This window comes from Filicampus tigris, chromosome 1 (assembly GCF_054856515.1).
Source record: "Filicampus tigris isolate MCC_2025a chromosome 1, RoL_Ftig_1.0, whole genome shotgun sequence".
Taxonomy (NCBI): domain Eukaryota; kingdom Metazoa; phylum Chordata; class Actinopteri; order Syngnathiformes; family Syngnathidae; genus Filicampus; species Filicampus tigris.
In genome coordinates, this window is record NC_141217.1 from 27,681,429 (window position 1) to 27,699,029 (window position 17,601).

General features: G+C 42.5%; 1 protein-coding gene across 1 annotated transcript in view; it reads left to right on the plus strand.

The window, feature by feature from the left end:
- The window catches only part of xirp2a (xin actin binding repeat containing 2a), a 62,278-nt gene that overhangs the window by 42,517 nt on the left and 2,160 nt on the right, over positions 1–17,601 (plus strand). The window contains exons 4-8 of the mRNA XM_086044276.1: positions 4,346–4,483; positions 7,023–7,109; positions 7,251–7,317; positions 7,603–7,706; positions 7,953–17,064. Coding sequence (XP_085900402.1) covers positions 4,346–4,483; positions 7,023–7,109; positions 7,251–7,317; positions 7,603–7,706; positions 7,953–17,064 — 9,508 coding nt within the window. The remainder of the gene's footprint in view (positions 1–4,345; positions 4,484–7,022; positions 7,110–7,250; positions 7,318–7,602; positions 7,707–7,952; positions 17,065–17,601) is intronic.

Below are 17,601 nucleotides of genomic sequence, written 5' to 3' on the forward strand. Positions count from 1 at the left end.
TAATGCTCAGTGTCAGGCCTCTTGTGGCAGCACTGACAGCTGAGAGCTAGGTCCTATCTGCCAGACAAAATCTGCGTGGGATTTTCTTCCCCCTTACTTTCTTTCCCTACCTTAGGCAGCTGTCGTCAGCATATCCACACAAATGTGACAAGGTGCCTCAGTAACTCCAGTGTGCCCTGTCTATCATACAACAAAAATAAACAGTCCGTGTTGACGTTTCTTCCAATATAAAATAAAGCATGATGAGACTATCTGGGATTACATTGCAACATGCTCTGTGCTCGCCAACATGCAGTGTTAAATGCTAAATAACATAAAACATGTTTCATAACACAGTGCTTTTACCAAGTATCTCCATTGCCCACTAGAACAGTCCTTCAATATACTGTACTTCCACTTGATACCATGTCGCCCCCATTCTCTTTGCACTGGGCCAAGACTCACAACTCACAGTCAAGAGATGATTGCCCTTTATTTTGTTTTAACAAACATATGGTTGGAAACCATGCAGGTAAAAATCTGACCGCTAAAATAACAACTTGACTGAATTATATTGACTTCATTGTATGAAACACAGGTAATTGCAATGCTTTGATGACATTGTTACAAGCTGAGAGCAACACGAACAGTAGAATTGCAACTATTGGCAATCCATTCATTAAGAGAAGGCATTATCATTAAGACCCATAAGTACACTTCAACATATACTGTAGAAAGAAAAAATTTAAAAGATTAATTCATCTGTCATAACAGTCCTGTGTGTCGTTCTAAATACATCGTTTTCCCATCGTTTTTTAAAAATTGTTCATGGAAGTAAAATGTGCCATAAATTCATCATCATTTGATGATTAGATTGTACATTGACAATATACCACATCAGCTAAAATAATGACTCAAAGGAAATAAAAGCAACTGTCAAAGTCTTTCTATGTGAAACTATTGCTTTTGTATAGTATCAATGTGCTTGTAGTCAGTGTTATTTATTTATTTTTTTACTGTCACTTGCAAATTGCATTGGACCCTTTGTTTGTGTCTTAAGCAGACACATACACTCACACTTGCGTGCAGAGACTATAAGACTATAAGAAGAGTATAAGCTTCGAAAATGTTCTTACATTTTGTCATTCCACCAGAGCTACAGGCCACCTAATATTTTATTTATCTTAGCTTTATTCATTACATGAATTACTTTACCTTGAATACCTTTCATTCTGTGTTATCTAATGGATGGAAATGTTAATATAGTAAAAGTGAAGAGTTATGAATAGCTGTTAGAATAGCTGCAAGGACAATGGTTAATGCACCCAATTGCTTAAGTTGAGTTGTATATTCCTTTCATACAGCTCCTTTTCGTTATGTTAAGTATTTGAACTATACCCTGACTTGATGTCCTTTCAACACCCACAGTGCATTACATCTCTTTAAGCCCTCCAAAGGAACCACTTTGTCTCCACTGTTACTGTTTAAATCGACATCAACCCTGCTGATACATGTAAAATCATTTGCATAACACCATCATCGAGCCACTGTGCATTGTTGTTGCATGTGAAAAAAACATTTCACAATGAGACTTAAGCTTGCAAGTATTTATTATTCTGCAGTAATTCTGTCATGTAATTATGTTATGTAATTATGTGTAGTGATCACAGCTCTTAGGTTGCACATATTCACAAAGTATCCGATGAATTTCTATGATATGTATTACAAACCCCAATTCCAATTATGCTTGGGCACTGTGTAAAACAAATAATAATAGAATGAAATGATTTACGCATTTTCATTCTATATTGAACTGCATACGCTACAAAGAAAAGATTAGTGTTCAAACTGATGAGCATTATTGTTTTTTGTTTTGCAAACATTCTCTCATTTTGGAATTTGATTCCTGCAACATGTTCCAAAAAAGCTGGGACAGGCGCAACAAAAGACTGGGAAGGTTGAGGAATGCTTAAAAAAAACACCTGTTTGGAAATTGCACAGGTGAACAGGTTAGTTGGAAACAGGAGCTCATCATGATTCGGTATTAAGGGAGCATTCCGTAAACTGGGTCTCAAACTCTGGTCCTTGAGGGCCACTTACCTGCATGCTATAGAGATTTCCTCTTGCAACACACCTGATTCAAATGATTGAATTGTTCTCAGGCCCCTGCATAACATGCTGATGAGCTGATCACTTGAATAAGGTGTGCTGCAGGTGGGAAACTTCTAAAACATGCAGAAAAGCAGCCCCCGAGGACATGAATTTGACGCGTGAAGGCTCAGTTCTTCACAAGCAAGGATGGGGTTCACCATTGGGTGAGCAAATAGACCAACAGTTTAAAGCAGCACTGGGCAGGAAATCGACCTTAATAAAAAATTTTCACAACTCCTTTGATGAAACATTGACTTACAACTAGTTAAATGGGGGGTTTGTCATGCCCTGGGGGTGTGTGTAACGTTTTTACAGGCACTAAGCAACTTTGAGGAGGATGGAAGCAACCCTGGCACACAAAAAAAATACAAATGTCCTGAATTGGTTTACGGCATACTCACTTCCTCCTTTCGCTATAAGGACGGAAGTCGATTCGAATGTCTACGCGCTACTACTGGTGTCATGGCAGAAGCCCCAAGACAAACAAAAGTATTGTTTGAACAAAATTAGATTCATTACCTCATAACTATTCATCGTTCACACAGCCACTGGAAATAGAAATGCAATTCAGTCCAACTTTTGCATGCCAGCGAGAGCTCAGGATTTCACGACACTACGCGCTGGCGCGCATGGGAAATGTGGTTGACGCTTGTCAAAACACTACCGCTTTTGTCCACATGGCGCCGCCATAATCAACAAAAACTGACATACGACACGGTGTTGCTTTAAGAACAATGTTTCTCAACGTACAATTCCAGGGAATTCAGGGATTTCATCATTTATGGTCATCAAAAGATTCAGAAAGTCTGGAGAAATGTCTGCATGTAAGCGGCGGGGCCAAAAACCAACATTGCCAGTGATCTTTGATTCCCCAGTCAGCACTGCAATAAAAACTGGTATCATTATGTAAAAGATATTGCTACGTGGGCTCAGGAACAGTTAAAAAAAAAACATTGTCAGTTTACACAGTTTGTCACTACAAATGTACAAATTCAAGTTAAAACGCTACCATGCAAAGCAAAAGCCATTTATCAACAACACCAAGAAACACTGCCAGCCTCTCTGGACCGGAGCTCATCTGAGATGGACTGACACAAAATGAAAAAATGTGCTGTGGTCTGACGAGTCCTTTTTGAAATTATTTTGGGAAATCATGGACCCGAGGCCCAAGACGAAAAGAACTATCCGGATTGTTATCAGCCCTTAGTCCTAAAGCCAGCATCTGTGATGATAAATATAGGGGTGTGTTAGTGCCCATGGCATAGGTAACTTGCACGTCTGTAACGGCACGAATAATGCTAAAAGGTACATGCAGATTTTGGCGCAACATATACTCAAACATGATTGAGTCTTGCTAAACGGAGCGTTGATGTAACATTGTGGTAAACATGCCCCCGCCCCAGCTTTTTTGGAACATGCAACCCGGTTCAATGAAATTTTATTCATGTAGTGCCAACTCGTAACAGCAGTTGTCTCAGGGAACTTTACCAAAACCACACACTAAAAGATTAATTGAACCCCGAATGGACCCCAAATGAACCCCAAGGGAGCAAGTACTGCGCAACATTCATAATAAATAATCTATGTATTTATGAGAAGACACCGATCATGTTAATGATTTGGAATGATTGGATCGTGTAGGCATGTTGATAAGTTTGAAAATTAGATCATTGATGCCAGAAAAATTAATGCAAGTACTAGACTGGCCTGCCAGCAACCCAGAACTGTCTTCCTTTGAAAATGTGTGGTGCAAAACTGAACCGCAAGATACGATAACGGAGACTCCGGACTGCTGAGCAACTGAAGCTGTACATCAAGAATGTCAAAGAATTCCACATACAAAGCTTCAACAATTAGTGTCCTCAGTTCCCAAGTGTTTATTGAGTGTTGCAAAAAGAAATGGTGATGTAACACATTGGTGAACATGACCCTGTCCCCGCCTTTTTGGAACGTGCTGCAGGCATCAAATTCAAAACAAGTAAATATTTACAAGTAAACAATAAAGTTTAGCAGTTTGAACATTTAAATATCGGGTTTTCATCTTTGTAGTGTATTCTAATGAATATAGGTTGGAAAGGAGTTGCAAAATATTGTATTCTGTTTTTAGATTTTACACAACATCATCCAATTGGAATTGGGGTTTGTAAATACTGTCGTGTGAACTTTTGCATTTGATTTCTCTGTTCATTTGCATTGCTGTATTTTGTTTTCCCAGGTAATGGAGGAGTCTGAGGCCTGTTCACTGCCTGGTGGCCTGGCCAGTGTGAAGAAACAGTTTGAAAACCAGGAGTTTGCCTCATCATCTTCCCAGTCCAGCAGCACCCAGTTCCATTTTCAGCAGAGATCTGTGCAGGTGAGAATCACAATTGAGTTGTTGTCATTGCCATCGTTGTTGAACTCAAGACCATGCCGTCGACTCTTCATATTTCTCTGTATTCACACCGACTCGTTAAGCAAGCTTTATATAGCTACAGTTGGGGTTTAACGATACACAAAAATGCTGCCTTTTTCTCAAGCCGGATCAAATAGTAATCACCTATCGGCCGGTCCATCTATCTTTTTAAACATGCTTTCGTTAGCACTTCCGTCAACCAAATTCCCCCAATCTGAATTTCTAGGGAGGGGCAGCTTGAATGCAAATACCAGCTAATTTGCTCTAAGGCATTGGTGTCAAACTCATTTTTGTCGGGGCCCACATAATATTTATGATGTCCCATGAAGAGCCGTTACGACTGTGAACCCATAGAAATGTATGATCGCCTTATATTATCACATATACACAACATATTGATGGATAACTAGTTTTGAAATCAGAAGCCAATAAATAGTTTAACTCTTTTCAATTCATTTTAAAGGAGGGATTGGTAGCAAATGTTTGCTGTAATTTGATATGTAATGTTTAAAGTGAAGACAATTTGAAAGAAACATGTCAAGTCAACAAATGATTTGCCTTAGAGGGCCACACAAAATGATGTCGCGGGCCCGATCCGGCCCCCGGGCCTTGTGTTTGACACATGTGCTCTAAGTTGTGTTTTTATTTCCTTGTACCAATAAAATTCACACTTGAGGGATGCCTTTTAAGGTGTGTTTGCATGTTTGTCGTGTTGCTGGAAACGTACTATAGCTCAGCTGAACGGTGTCGGCACACGCTATCGTTTTATCCACTTCTGTTTCTCCAAAGCAATATTTAACCACCAAAACCGAAATGGTTCCAAGCAGCCATGACACACACGGTGCACACCCGCTGCATGCGTACTTTCCAGCAGAAAATACAGACACGCAACTTCAATTCCTGGAACTCACCCGTGCGCAGTCTGGTACCAAACCGAATGCCCCACACCAAACCAGTTCAATATAAACACATGTATTGTTGTACCTCTCCTCTATAGCAATTGATTGCATTGTTGTTCTTTTTGTTTCTATAGTAACACACTGCTAAAAACAATGGAAGAGGAAGTCAGTTATTTAAATAACATGTAACCGAAAACCGCAGGTGCTTGTTCGCCATTGTGCATTCACTAGCGTTAGCACTTGAGGCAATTTAATCAACAATGATAAACGCTTCTGACAGAAATGTCAACAGCAGTTTTTCAAGTCCATGAAGCTGCTTGAAAGTAGCAGCAGGTTTATGTTGTTGTCAAGTTGGCGAACATTATCCAGGAAGACAAGTGGAAAGAACGTTCTGTTGTTAGCCCTTATCCTGAATAGCAAGATGGCTCCCTAGCTCTCCTCTCACTCCATTTCATTATTAATTTGCTTAGGCCTTATTACATTAATAAGTACTGTACAGGTAGTGGAAGTGGCATGTCCCCGATAAAAGGTTTTCCTGCCGTCATGTATGTGGCACGATGCGGTTTTCATTTGTCAATCAAAGAGGTCATCATCAATCTGGATCATCAATTCTTCACTACTATGCATACAGCAAATGCCAGAACATGTTACATCTGATTCTACTCAATCCCAGCGAAGCAAGGTCAAATTTGGCCCTCCATTCATTCTGCCCATCTGTTCATTGAGACGGAAAGCAGAGTGGATGCACTGAGCGTAAAAGACCTCGCTGAGTGCTGAATTTTACACTGAGGTGTGTGCGAGAAATGTCTGGATCTGTTTCATCGACTCAGTGCTCTCACGCCTCAACAGAAAGCACTTTCCATTCGGATTCCCTTCACAGATGTTGTATCGAGAATATATGCCATGTTTTAAAGCTTGTTGAACATTCAAAAAGATGTAATCCTGACATAATTGGTTTCGGGAGCAGAGGCTGTTTCTTTCATGTTAACTCCAAAGGAGACAATCTCAAATGCTCTACCAATTGATCACACACCTTACATTTGGAAGAGTTGGCTAATGCATTTTCTTTACAATTCAAATAGAAAATGACTGAGTGTAATCCACACTCTGCTCTGCAGCAATAAAAATACAGTATATCCACAGCCCATGAAGGGCTCTTATTAAACTTTATGAAAATTACTCTCTAGCTATTTCAGCTTCCGGCAACTATGTAGTGACAAAGCTGAGGTTTATGACTGTACTTATATACTCATCTGCTGCACATTGGGTACAATTTCATGACAATCAGTACCAAAACTGCATCAAAATGAAAATATTAGGACAATATGACACAGTACAGTTTTGGTTATAGTTTGCAGTGGTGGAGAACTGCACTGCATCCCAGAGAAAATAAAACACAGCTCTTTCTTTATGACACAGTTGAATTTGACCTCACTGCAAACTACAACCATGATAATGAACAGAATTAAATTAGTTATCATACATCGCTGTAAAATCTGAATGTTTGATGCATCTTTCATTCGATTGTACCAAATAAAGTGTTCCCTGAACGAGTGTTGAGAGTGCAGAAGGGATTCAGTGCTCTTTTTCTTGATTGGAAGGAGGTGTCCCATTCCTCCGAGGTGACTGTGAGAAGCAGTGTCAGAGAAGCCGTCCCTTCCACAAGCATCTTTCAAAATCAGCAAGAGGTACTTATGTTGCATGTCACACCCATAAAGTCCTGGACTTTCTGCTCCATGACATGTCCTGAATAATACAAGCATACTAAGCACAGCATGGATCAAAAACATGTGACTAGGAGCATAGTAATGATTTGTCTTCTTTTGCAGGTGATCCATGATGAGCGAGTGCACCATAACAATGTGGCTGCAAGTCACGAAAACTACAATGAAACAGGTCTGTTCTCCCTGAGCCTCCTATAGTATGATAAGCATGTTTCATACCCTGCATATTAATAATACATCTATTAGCCATTCAGATGATTTTCTGTTCAACGCACAGCAAAAAATCAAAGAGGCAAAGTACGGACGGTAAAATATTAGAAGGAAGAAACTGAATAATTGCTGCTGCATGGTTCCAGAAAATGAGAAGTACCCGGGTTTTTAATGAAATGATTTATTTCATTTTCTGTTCCACTGTGAATGACTTAATGAGGCAGCCATCTTCTTGTGTTTAATTCAGTTAAGGGTGCTGGGGGAGAGGACCTGCCAAAGGTTTCCACACAGTCTTTGAAGCAGCAATATGAAAAAAACATAGAGGAAGCCTCACCAGCCAGTGAAATAAAGGTAATGATTGGGACTATCAAAATAGACAATAGTTTTAAGACATACCTGTATAACTAGAAATCAAGGCCACATTAAATGTTCAAAGATGTTGTAAATTCCAAATGGATAAAAGCAAATTAAACATGGATTTGACATTTAATCCCATTGTGAATAGATTGTGAATTTGTTGACGTTATTGGCTTTTGAAATGACAATGTACCTAACGTTAAATGTTCCTCTTGCAATGCCCACTTATGAACTACTTAGGTCGATATGGATTTTAACCAGTTTCAATGGATGCCAGTAAGCCAGTTGTCCAAAACTTCAACCAAGACAAGCCACCAAAGCTCCTCCTCTGTAAAGACCACTGCCTCATCTGCAGTGTCATCGGCAACACATGAAACAACAGAATATTTTCCTCCTCCTCCTCCTCCCATGAATCTGCTGGAGATAACACAGGAAACCCCTGAGAGCAGTGTCCAGTCTGACAGGCAGGCGCCCCAGTATAAAGGCAATGTTAACAAGGAACAATACTTTAAACACAAGAACATGGCTGAACTGAAGCGCCTCTATAAGCATATTCATCCAGAAGTCCGCAAAAACCTGGAAGAAGACTACCTAAATCATATTACTGAGTCAGAACAGACTGAGGAAATGGTTGGGGATGTCCAGCAGACATGTTTTATGTTTGAAAATGAAGGCTCAAGCCGGAGTACAAGTCCTGATCGAGAATCTTTGGAGTGGGATGAGATCCTCAGAGGAGAAGTGGAATCTAGGCGTTGGATGTTTGAAAACAAGCCATTGGACACAATAAAAGATGACACCCCTGATGAGAATGAGGTTAAGAATATTGCACAGCAGGAAATCATTGCTGGTAAGGATGTCAGATACACAGCATGGATGTTTGAGACTCAGCCTATGGATGCTCTGGGGAGTGAGACACTTGCTTCTTCAGAGCAGGAACAAAAGGTGACTGATCTTGCAAGAGGTGATGTCCGTACCGCTACTTGGCTCTTTGAGACGCAGCCGCTGGACTATCTGAATAAAATCTACCAAGAAGATGAACAGGATGCTGTTACCAGAGAAGACATCACCGGAGGAGATGTGAAAACTGCCAGGTATCTCTTTGAGACACAGCATCTAGATTCACTGGGCAAAACAGAAACCATTGAGGAGAGCCATTTTTTGAGCCTGAAGTCTGAGCTGGAGGAGGTTAAAGGGGATGTGAAGACAACCACGCGCATGTTTGAGACTCTGCCTATGTGTGTCATCAGGGGGGATTCGGGAGAGATGCTGGAGATCACAACTATTCGCAGGGAGGAGACTGAGAAAGGAGACGTAAAGACATCACGCTGGATGTTTGAAACCCAACCCCTTGATACTATCAACAAAGACCTTGCTAATGTAAAGCTTATATGTGGCATTTCCATGGAGGACAACATTCAAGGCGGGGTCAACAAAGGTAGATGGCTTTTTGAGACAAAGACTCTGGACACCATCAAGGACGAGGAATGGGAGACCGCCAGGAATAAAAGGGAAGAAATCATTGGAGCTGATGTTAAGAAACATTGCCAGGTTTTTGAGACTCAGCCTATGGATACACTGAAAGATAATGCCAATGCTCGAACTTTACCCTCTGAGGAGATAGTTGGAGGTGATGTGCAATCAGCAAAGCATCTGTTTGAGACGGTGCCCATGGAAAATCTAAAGGAACTGAGCGAGGTGGGCAAACTTAAAAAAATGGCAGCAACTGAAGAAGAAAGGGGTGACGTGAGGCATCAAAAGTGGGTTTTTGAAAGCCAACCTTTGGCGAATATAAGAGAAGAGAAGAAAGAAATGATGAGAACTGTGAACATTGAAGCTCTAGATAAAGGTGATGTGACAAACTGTAAGGAAAGGTTTGAACGTATGGATTTAAGTAAATGTGAAGGCACACAGAAAATTCAAGTTGAGGGTGTCACAAGTGGATCTGTGGAATCCAACCGAGTTCTTTTTGAATCCACACCTTTGTATGCAGTGCAAGATAGCTCTGGCCATTACCATGAGGTGAGGACTGTGAGGCGAGAGGAGATTGTCAAGGGAGACGTGCATAGTTGTCGATGGATGTTTGAAACACGGCCTATTGATGAGTTTGACGAAAGCCTAAAAAAGTTTCAGATCATAAAAGGTATATCGAAACAAGAGATTGAGTCAGGGGATGTTAAGACAGCCAAGTGGCTGTTTGAAACTCAGCAGCTTGATGCCATCAAACATGTTGATAGTGAAGAAAAGGAGGCTAAAGAAGAGACTGAAATTGAAAGAGGGGATGTCAAGACTTGCAGGTGGCTATTTGAAACACAACCAATGGATGTCCTTTACGAGAAGGTTGAAAATAGTGAGTCAAATGTCCAGGAAGTGCAGAGAGGTGATGTCAAAACATGCACTTGGCTCTTTGAAACCCAGAGTCTTGACAACATACGTGACCACACAGAGTCTGAGACAATTTTAAAAACCTGCACTGTAAAACAGGAAGACATCCAAGGAAAAGATGTGCGGCTGGCCCGCTTTCTTTTTGAGACAGAGAATCTTGAAAACCTAACTGGTGAGGACAGTGGTTCTTTCAGAAGGGTCACAGAAATCGACATCCAGTCAGGCGACGTTTCCAGGATGAAGTACATTTTTGAGAATCGCTCATCAGACATAACGAGTTCCACCTCGGAGGAGACAATGCAGCTCTTAAAGATGCAGCAGGCTGAGGACATTCGGAGGGGCAATGTGGTCAATTGCACCTGGATGTTTGAGAACCACCCAATTGATACAATCCATGACGAATCCAAAGAGGACAGAGGAATTCGAACAGTCACCGATGTTCAAGGGGGTGATGTTAACAAAGGCCGTTTCACATTTGAGACGTTCTCCCTGGATCAAATTAAAGACGAATCCAATGAGTCTGATATTTCAAAACTCACAAGTATATATAGAACTGATTTAGAGAAGGGGGATGTCAAAAACTACACCATGATGTTCGAGACCCAACCTCTGTATGCTATCCGTGACAAAGAAGGCCATTACCATGAAGTCACTACAGTCACCAAAGAAGAGATCATGAGAGGAGACGTGGTGGGTGCTCGGTGGTTGTTTGAGACCAGACCACTAGATTCCATTAAAGACTCAGATGAGATCTATGTTATCAAAGCTGTTACTGAAGAGGGTATCAACAAAGGAGATGTTAGCTCTGCCAGATGGAGGTTTGAAACACAACCTTTAGATGAAATTACAGAGGAAATAAAAGTGATGTCCAAAACAGTTGAAGACATCCAGGGTGGTGATGTGAGGACAAACAAGCAGCGATTTGAGACGGATGAGATGTCACAAAAATACATCCGAACGGTCAGTGTGAGTGAAATCCAAAAGGGCGATGTCAGATCGGCCACGTGGATGTTTGAAACCCATGCGATTGATGATATTGGCGGCAAAGGAGCAGAGTATGATGGTATGGAGAAAGTGACAAAAGAAGAAGTGATGAAAGGGGATGTCAAACAGTCTGTGTGGCTCTTTGAGAAGCAGCCGCTCGACAGCATCAAAAAGACTGATGACACAGAGCTTGTGAATGAAAAGGAAGAAATCCCTCAGGGTGATGTAAAGACAACTACTTGGCTCTTTGAAACAACACCTTTTCATGAATTCAATGAGAGGACTGTAGAAAAAAGAGACATCGTGGGTAAAAGCATTAAAGGGACGCTTGAGGAACTTTATTCTCAGAAAATGGTTGACTCGCAAGGTATCCTCATTGAGGCAGATGAAATTGGCGATGTCCGCATGGCAAAGTACAAACTGATGAACCAGGAGACCCCCGAAATCCAAAGAGAAGAGACTATCCGTGGGGACCTGAGAAACATAATGTTGAACCTCTTGAATCGCAGGGAGACCACTGAGCGAGGGATAACTATTGACAACGAAGAGCGGGGCAATATCAACTCCACGGTAGAGCAACTGTTCAACCAAGAGAAAGCCAGCAATATTGAGAAAGAGGAAATCATCCATGGGGACATTCAGGAGGCCATCAACAATTTGCTTAGGAATGAGAGTTCTTCCAAACGTGGCATTCTGATTCAAGAGGATGAAAAAGGCGATGTGAGGATGACAATATATTCCTTGTTGAATAAAGAGGAAAAGGCGAGTATGGAGAAAGAAGACATCATTCAAGGGAATGTCAGCAAAACCCTTCACCGCCTCCTCTCAAACTCGGGGGCAGAGGACTCTAAAAAGATAAGGGTGGGAGACATAGAAAGGGGTAATGTCAGCTTTTACACAACGTGCATAGAGTCTGGTGCTTTGGACTACTTGAAGCAGCTTCAGTATGAAACAGATGAAACTGTGCAAGTAGTAGAAAAGGAGTGCATTATTGGTGGGGATGTTGAGGAAACCAAAATCTTGCTCAGGAAAAATCAGCAGGAGATAGGCCGTACCGTGGCAAAAGATGATATAGTTCCTGGTGATGTATGCAGCATTGTTCAAGTCTTCATGACAGAGCCCACTGTGTCTTACAGAAACCTGGAGAAGCAGGACATTGTGAAAGGTGACCTTAGTGCAGCCTTGGATTCACTGAGCCAAGCTATCAATCAAAAGGCGGCAATAGAGAAAGAGGAGGTGGTGAAAGGAGACATACCCATGACTTTAAAATCTCTGGAGAAGGCTCAGCATCAACTCAAAGAAATGGAAAAGCCAGAAATAATCCGAGGAGACATAAGAGGTGCTCTTGAGTCACTCGAAAAGTCTTCAAATACAAAAATGGAAGCTACCGTTGAAGATTTAGTGCCAGGTGATATCAAAGGAACCCTCAAGTCCCTGGAGGAGGCCAAACGTGCTGTCAAGGAAGTTGGAAGAGAGGAGATTGTCAAAGGAGACATCCACATTGCCATGCAAAGTTTACACGAGGCTTCCAGTGAGAAAAAGACTTATCAGCATCAAGCGAGTGAACAAGGGGATATTAAAGCAACCATTCAGCTCCTCCTTGAGCCAACCAGTCCAAGAATGCAACGCCGGGGGAGCATCGAAGGAGATGTGAAAACATCCATAAAATCACTCTATGAGGGACAGGAAACAACATTTATGGAAAAAGAGGAAGTAGTGAAAGGGGATGTTCAAGGGGCGATAAAGTGCCTGATGCAAAGAAAACAGTATTCAAAGCCAAAGCGCATACATTTAAAAACAAAGACTCCACAGAAAATTCCACTAACTATAAATCAAGTAACACACGAGCGCTTAATTGAAGAAAATCAGAAAAGTATAACAGGCATTTCAGACACTGCTGTGAAAAACCTCTCTCAAAGCTCTGAGTCGCAAAAGCACAATGAAAGCAAACAAGTGAAAACACAGGTAATTACCAATGAGGCCTTTGTGACTGTATCCAAAACAGACAATACTATTGGGGCCTTTCAACAAAAGAACATAAAGGAAGAAAAGCCCAAAGTGCTGCCCCCACAGAAAACACAATTCCCTGAGCCCATTATGATAAAGACTAAACAAACATCTAATTATGAGCAAGCAAAAGCTAAAACAGCTGACGTGAATACAATTAAAGAGGTGCACAACTCACTGCAGACAAATGTTTCAAACAAACAAATATGCCAAACCAAGACAGTTCAACAGGTACAGACAACAGTCGTGCAGAAAACTGTCTCTCAACAAAATGTCACGATAAGTGAGCATGCAGCTAAAAAGCAAACAGCGAATCAGACTTTGGCACAAAAGAAAACCTTCAAAAACATGAAGAGTGATGCTCATAATCTTGACATGGTGACAGGGGGCGTGACCAAAAAGGGCAAGCCGGAAATACACTTCCCTCCACCTCCTTTATCACCACCGCCTCCCTCTGAGTCTGAGCTTTCCCTCCCTCCACCACCATCTCCAGTGCTGGAAAACCCTGCATCCTACTTGTCCCGAGCTGCCACTGCAACGCAGGAAAGTGACCTTCCACCACCACCGCCGCCGCCTCCTGTTGAAAGTGGAAAATCAGAGCCAGAATTTTTTCCACCTCCTCCTCCAAACTCTTGCTCTGGACGAGATTTCCTTCCTCCCCCACCTTCACAAGAAGAACTTAAAGCATTGCCTCTGCCTGCTGCTACAAATCCAGTGAAGCCCATAGGTAAACCTTTGTTTAAAGTGCCCAAACAACCAGAGGCACAAAGGTCTCTACCCGTTAAACCAAAATGGCAAAGAAATGTGCAGAATCCATTGCAACGTCCCACTCAGCTTCATCTTACCCAAGATATAACAACAACAGCACCCCTCAGTGAAGTCAAAGTTCAGGAAGGTGTAAGAGAAGCAAGCCAGCAGGAAGCACACAAGAATCTTCAGTCAGACACAAAAATGCCAAACCTCCCTTCGACTAAACTGATGCAAAAAGAAAGCCCACAGCCACCCAAAAAAATATTTCCTCCAACCATGAATTTGCCTCTGCCCCCTGAACCAGCTCCTGTGCCAAAGCCGAGGCCGTATGCTTGCAAATTTAAAACGCCCCTAATGCTTGCAGAAGAAAAATACCGTCAGCAAAAAATGGAGAATGAGGAAACAGGGACGAGTACAGTCACAACTCCCACCTCTCCTCCAGTAAATATACAAGTCCCCGCCAAAGTTGACAGTCTGGAGCATTCCACATTAACTGGGACTGAAAAAGTTGAGACTACAGAATCAGCGAAAACAAATAAACAAGCTTCCAAAGAAAAGACTTCAGTACAGCATTCAACCACCCAAAAAATCCCATCTCAGATTCCTCTGAGCAAGCCCCTGATCTCTGTGGCAAATAAGACATTAGCTCCAGAATGCTCAAATAATTCTTTAGATAACCAGCAATTTTCTAGTAAGAGCTCCTCAGGAAAAATACTCTCCTCAAAAGTCAACGTAACAAATCAAGCAACACCCCTGCTCAAGAGTCAACATTTTTCTGTATGCCAGTCTGAACAAAAAACCTCTAATGCAGAAGTCCAATCATGTGCTCATGTTGTCACCTCTTCAGCCACTGAGCCGCAGCAGTTTGTTAAGAAGTCGAGGACCAGTAATATCGATGTCACACACAGTGGTCTATCTCGAGAAAATATGCATGTCGATGGGCAGGCTGCAGCCATGGTGAAAGCCAAAGATGTGAAAAATCTCAATGAAGTGGCCACAAAAGGAAAAATGCCTCCTTCTCAACCCACAAAAATTCCCAAGGTAACGCCAAGTTTCAAGGTGAGAACCTTTAAAATGTCGGCTGAGAAAAAAGATGAGAAACGCGATGCATTGGGACAAATCGAGGCAATGAAAAGTGAAATGCAGTTACAGCAGCAGGCCAGCAATGAGTCACAGAAGAATGAAACAAAATTGAGTCAGGGAAGCAGCCATGTGACATTGTCAATGACAGAAATTCAAGCAAGAGAGACCAAAAATGCAGTGCCTACTAAAGAAGAAAGTTACATGAAGTCTGAGAACCTTGTGCATGTGAATGGAGCCAAAGAAACCCAGCCACCACCAGTCACTGTTTTGACGCCCAAGAAGGCTAAGACACTAAATGTGTCCCAGGTTCAGCAGAGCACGAGGACACAGCAGGTCGAAAGACATCAGGAAATGGTCGTGACCGAGAGGGTGGTCCAGCATAGCTCTCAGAGGCAAGAATCTAGCCATATGCAGCAAAAGCAAATAAGGCAAGAAGCTGCAGAAATAAGTAAAATGCAGACAACAGCGGGAAAGTCAAAAAGTGACACATCAGTTAAAATGCCTCGTATGGACCAGCCTCATTCAGAGGAAATGCCGCAATTAGAGAAATGTCACATAATGCAGAAGCTGCTCATTCAAATAAAAGAGTTTGAGGGCACACCAAACAAGATCGACCCCATCACTGTCAGCATGATTATAAGTGATCTCCCTGACTGGCTAGTTGGCTCGGATCAGAGAAACAATTTAAGTGGAATTGCGAAACAGTCAAATAAGAAAAAGTTGAAAGAGATGGTGGCTTATTTGAAGAATATTATTCAAGTTAAGCACACAAATCTGGAGGAAAAACTGACAGCTGTGGAAATGAAAGCGAAAGGGTTCCCTCCCCCGCCGCCCCCAGTGGCTCCGAAACCAGATCAGAAGGTCATCAGCGGTGTGACTACAAAGTTATCAAAAATCAGCATTGGTTCATCCAAAACTGAAAAGAAGGGGTCTGAAGAAAAAAAGTCACTGCCCGAGAGCAAAGTAAAACATGAGCTGAGTGAGGCGGCGGATCAAAGAGTCAGTTCTCCATTGGCAAGCATCCGCACCCCCTCTCCCACCTTCATTAGCATTGAATCGAGAAGGCTAGAGTCACCGCTCAGAGGCACCCCGTCACCACCGCCTTACAAGTCTGTCGGGACGCCTCCGTCTCCAGCTCGTAAGCAGTACACCACCACATCCACCTTCCGGGCCACGCCATCTCCCACCATGAGCCGCTCTGAGAAGCTGATGAAATTGAAAGACACGACCTCAAAGCTTTCTTGCAACCCCACCCCTCCACCTAGCGTGGCGGCATCAGAGTTGTTTGTGGATTGCGCAGAGCAATCATCTCCGTGTCTCGGACAGGCCAGTCCCACAGTGAGGAATGACCAGGTAGTGGTGAATGTGGCAGAACTGGGCGACTCCATGATGACAGTCAAAGACAAAAAGTATTTCTTTGAGGATGCCCAGAAAGCAGAAGTAAACAAGTCATATCTTCGGAAGGATCCAATTGATATCCCTGAACGTCTTGAAGCTGAGACTGAGGAGAGTGCTCAGATTTTGACTGCAGACATCCTGAAAGAGGACCTCCCAAGAGTGGACATGACAAAGCTGGTAAATAAATTTGAGTCTCCAAAAGCAACAGTCTACTCTAGGAAAGAGCCAATTGTGGTTACGGAGAGGCTGGGGAGTGGCACTGAGGATACAGAGGCCGACCCACACACCCCGCGAACAGAAGAAATGTCAACATTGAATGTCAAAGCGATCAAGAATGTGTTTGAAAGTGGCGAGCACAGTTCTCAAGCAGCCCGAGATCTACGAGAACAAATTGAAAAAAGAGAAGCAGACTTTTCCCACGCTAAGCCAGTGGACCAGTCTGAAGTGTCCTCGCTCACTGAGCGGTTCTGTAGCATTGATGACTTTGGGAACATGATGAGGAGTGAGGTGCATTCTGAGAGCTCTGGGAGCTCTATGACCCGTGGCAACCCTCCCTCCTATGCTGATGTGGTGAGAGGCAGAGTTGCAACACTTGCTGTGCCCTCCGATGCCTCCACTGAGGAGCTACTGAGAAACTTCCAGCAGTCTTGGGCTGAGAGCCAAGGAAGCTTCCAGAATGTGGGCTTCAGCGTCACGGAGCAGAGGAGTTCACAGATTGTCACACATCAGCAAGAGACTGTCGTGATGGGTAAAGCCAGCGTTGCAGCATGAGGACACTAAACAGGCGTGATGGTGTGTTTTGCTTTGTAACATTTTTATTCAGCGTGTAAAAAGAAACGTTTGCTCTATGATTTTTGTCATGTGCATTTTGTGGTTTTGAGCAGTTTACAGGTGCAGTGATTCAAGCAATTTCAACACTAATATTCACAGCGCACATACAGTATTTTACTGCTTGTTCATGCCACTTAGGTGTGATTCTAGCAATGTCACTAACATATTGAACTAATATTTCTCACACTTGGTTGTGTGGTGTGTTCTGTCGCCAATGGGAAGCAAGCAAGCAATGCACTCAAATCAGTGGAAATCAGTTGAGTCATTTGGTACCTAGGCCTGCACTTACCAGACTTAATCCACATCTTAATACTGCGCCTATCACACTGCAATTATATGAACCATCTATACATACTATACATCAACATTCTTTGCCGTACTGTGACGCTCTGTTACATGCACCAGTAGTTTTTGCCATAGAAATGAAACATCGTCATCCTGTGCAACAGAGAAG